The 2,466-nt window shown below is 37.1% G+C and overlaps 1 protein-coding gene across 2 annotated transcripts in view; it reads left to right on the plus strand.

The window, feature by feature from the left end:
* LOC107569677 (leucine zipper putative tumor suppressor 3-like) overlaps positions 1–2,466 on the plus strand; it is a 19,776-nt gene that overhangs the window by 13,390 nt on the left and 3,920 nt on the right. For both annotated transcript variants that reach the window (XM_016255810.1, XM_016255811.1), the window contains exon 4: positions 1,402–1,722. In XM_016255810.1, coding sequence (XP_016111296.1) covers positions 1,402–1,722 — 321 coding nt within the window. The remainder of the gene's footprint in view (positions 1–1,401; positions 1,723–2,466) is intronic.

Raw genomic sequence — 2,466 nt, forward strand, 5'->3', positions numbered from 1 at the left:
GACTGGTACTGTACTATAATATACACAAAGAATATTGGCCGATATTTTGATATCGGTATCGTTATTGGCCCCAAAAAACCCATATCGGTCGGGCTCTATAATCTATATGAGCCATAAAACCTGATGCATCAAACATGATACTCAAAGAAATGGTCACAAGTTACGGCAATAACTTCCATTCACGTATTCATTAGATATTTTAGCTCTGTTTTAATCTTAGATACTGATTCTAATTACATTTCCCGTCAAAGCAACGTTGTGCAGTGTCTCTCAGCTAAATGTATCTTGATTTTGTCTTTCTGAATATTACTTACTTTTTGTTATAAAGCGGAGAGTTCCGGTGCTTGATTCTGATTGGCTGAGCCGCGTTCGAAGCTGTTGTAAATGACGCTACAAAGTAACACACACCTTTGTTTACGTTTGTGTGTTGCTCGGCAACCACTTTGTAGCAACCACAACTGTTTCTGAGGAGCTACATTGTTTGGTGGAAGAATACTGTGTTTATTAATATCATTACACTTTATTTGCTCCGTTTTATTTTGTGAAACCTTACTACGTATATGGAGTAACCGTTTTATAAAAGCAATAAGCCCCGTGAAGCCGTGGTTTACAGTGAATTTATAACAGCTTCGCGTCGTACCTAACAACACCCCTTAGCTGTTATAAACTCACTGTAAACCATGGCTTCTTGGGGCTTATTGCTTTATTTTAAACTCATGAAGATTCTAGACTTTTACAATTTTGGTAACACTTTACAATATGGTCTTTAAAAATATATATATATATATATATATTTTTTTTTTTTTACAATATTAACCTTAAAAAAAGTTAATAAAATTGTCATATTAGTTCACAATGCACAAACTAATGGTAACGGATACAACTTTAGATCTTAAAAATGCGAAACCTGAGAAACCTGCAAATGTGAAAAAGGTCCATGGCTATGGCAGCATATAGGTAGCCAAATTCAATTTAAAATGCAATATTCAAAACGGCAATGTATTTCTGTATTTAAATTTACATTTTCCATTAACCATACGTGCAAAGTTTGGTGCAAAAGGAAAATGAAAATTGTATTATATAATTTACATTTGCCATTTCCAACAGTAGTCTTAATATGTATATTGAATGCAAATTTGAACGCTTTATAAGTTGCGAAATGAAAATGAAAATGTATAACACAAATTGATTTGATATGTGTAACATGTTCAAGCAGAAATGGTAGCAAAATGATCATTTAAATGCTATTTGTCCTAAATGCATTTAGACTAACAGTTAGAACACTTAGGATTGCATTTTCATCATGACGCCGAGGGATATTTGTAGCAAAATTCAGTGCTTCCATACATGGCAGGCTGAAGAAACCTGTACCTGGAGTAAATGACTGTGATTGTTCCTCAGGTGATCCACATGCGGCGTAACCTGGACCAGAGCGAGGCGGCCATCGTGCAGGTGTTCGAGGAGAAGCATTGCGTCTGGGAGCGAGACATGGAGGAGCTGAGGCAGAACTACGCCGGCCGTCTGCAGCAGGTGACCCACCGAGCCCAGCGCACACAGCAGGCCCTGCAGACCCACATCGCCCGTCTGCAGCAGGACAAGGGCCGGCTCCAGGACGAGATCAGCGCTCTGCTCGCACAGAGAGAGGAGCTGGAGCACAAGTGTCTGGATTACCGCAAGGAGCAGGCGGATATACTGCCTCGCCTGGAGGAGACCAAGTGGGAGGTGAGAGGAGCAAAATAAAGGCTCCAAAATGTTGCATTTGTGGCTCCTCAAAGAGCCTTTCAGTGATCATTTCTTAACCCATTCAATCCCACCGGTCACAATAGTGAGCGTAAAGACGGTTTGCATTTATAAAGCTCTGAAAATTGACTGTCTGGTGTTTTAGTGCATTTTCTGCAAATATGAAGGGTCTCAAATATGTGCAGTTTCACATGTTTAGTGCAAATTGTCACACGACCAGAGCATTTTATTAAATTCCTGTTTGCACTGCATGAGTATTTTTGTCTTGTGTTCTAGTATAAATATCTAAACATTCTTGAATCGAGATGCATTTACTTGAGTCTTCTTTTCTAAAAAAATTGGTTTAAAACAAGCAAAAATATCTGCTAATGGGGTAAGAAAAATAATCTGAATTCAACAACTAAACAAGATTATGTTTCTCGCACCGTTGCCAGATATTTTTGCTTGTTTTAAGGAAAAACGATCAAAATTTGTATATTTTTTTTTACAGAAAACAAGACATAATATCTTAAATCATTTTACTTGTACAGTAAATTCATCTTGATTCAAGAATGTTTAGATATTTATACTAGAACACAAGACACAAACACTAAGCAAGATAATAATTTTTTGCACCTTGAGAAGATGATGGCTGCATCAAAGCTCCAAAACAAAAGGCTTGTAAAGTGTGTTAACATACTTGATTTTTGGTACATGTTATCTTTAAGGTGTCTAGTATTAATATAT

This window comes from Sinocyclocheilus grahami, unplaced genomic scaffold, assembly GCF_001515645.1.
Source record: "Sinocyclocheilus grahami isolate Dianchi unplaced genomic scaffold, SAMN03320097.WGS_v1.1 scaffold1369.1, whole genome shotgun sequence".
In the NCBI taxonomy this organism is placed as follows: domain Eukaryota; kingdom Metazoa; phylum Chordata; class Actinopteri; order Cypriniformes; family Cyprinidae; genus Sinocyclocheilus; species Sinocyclocheilus grahami.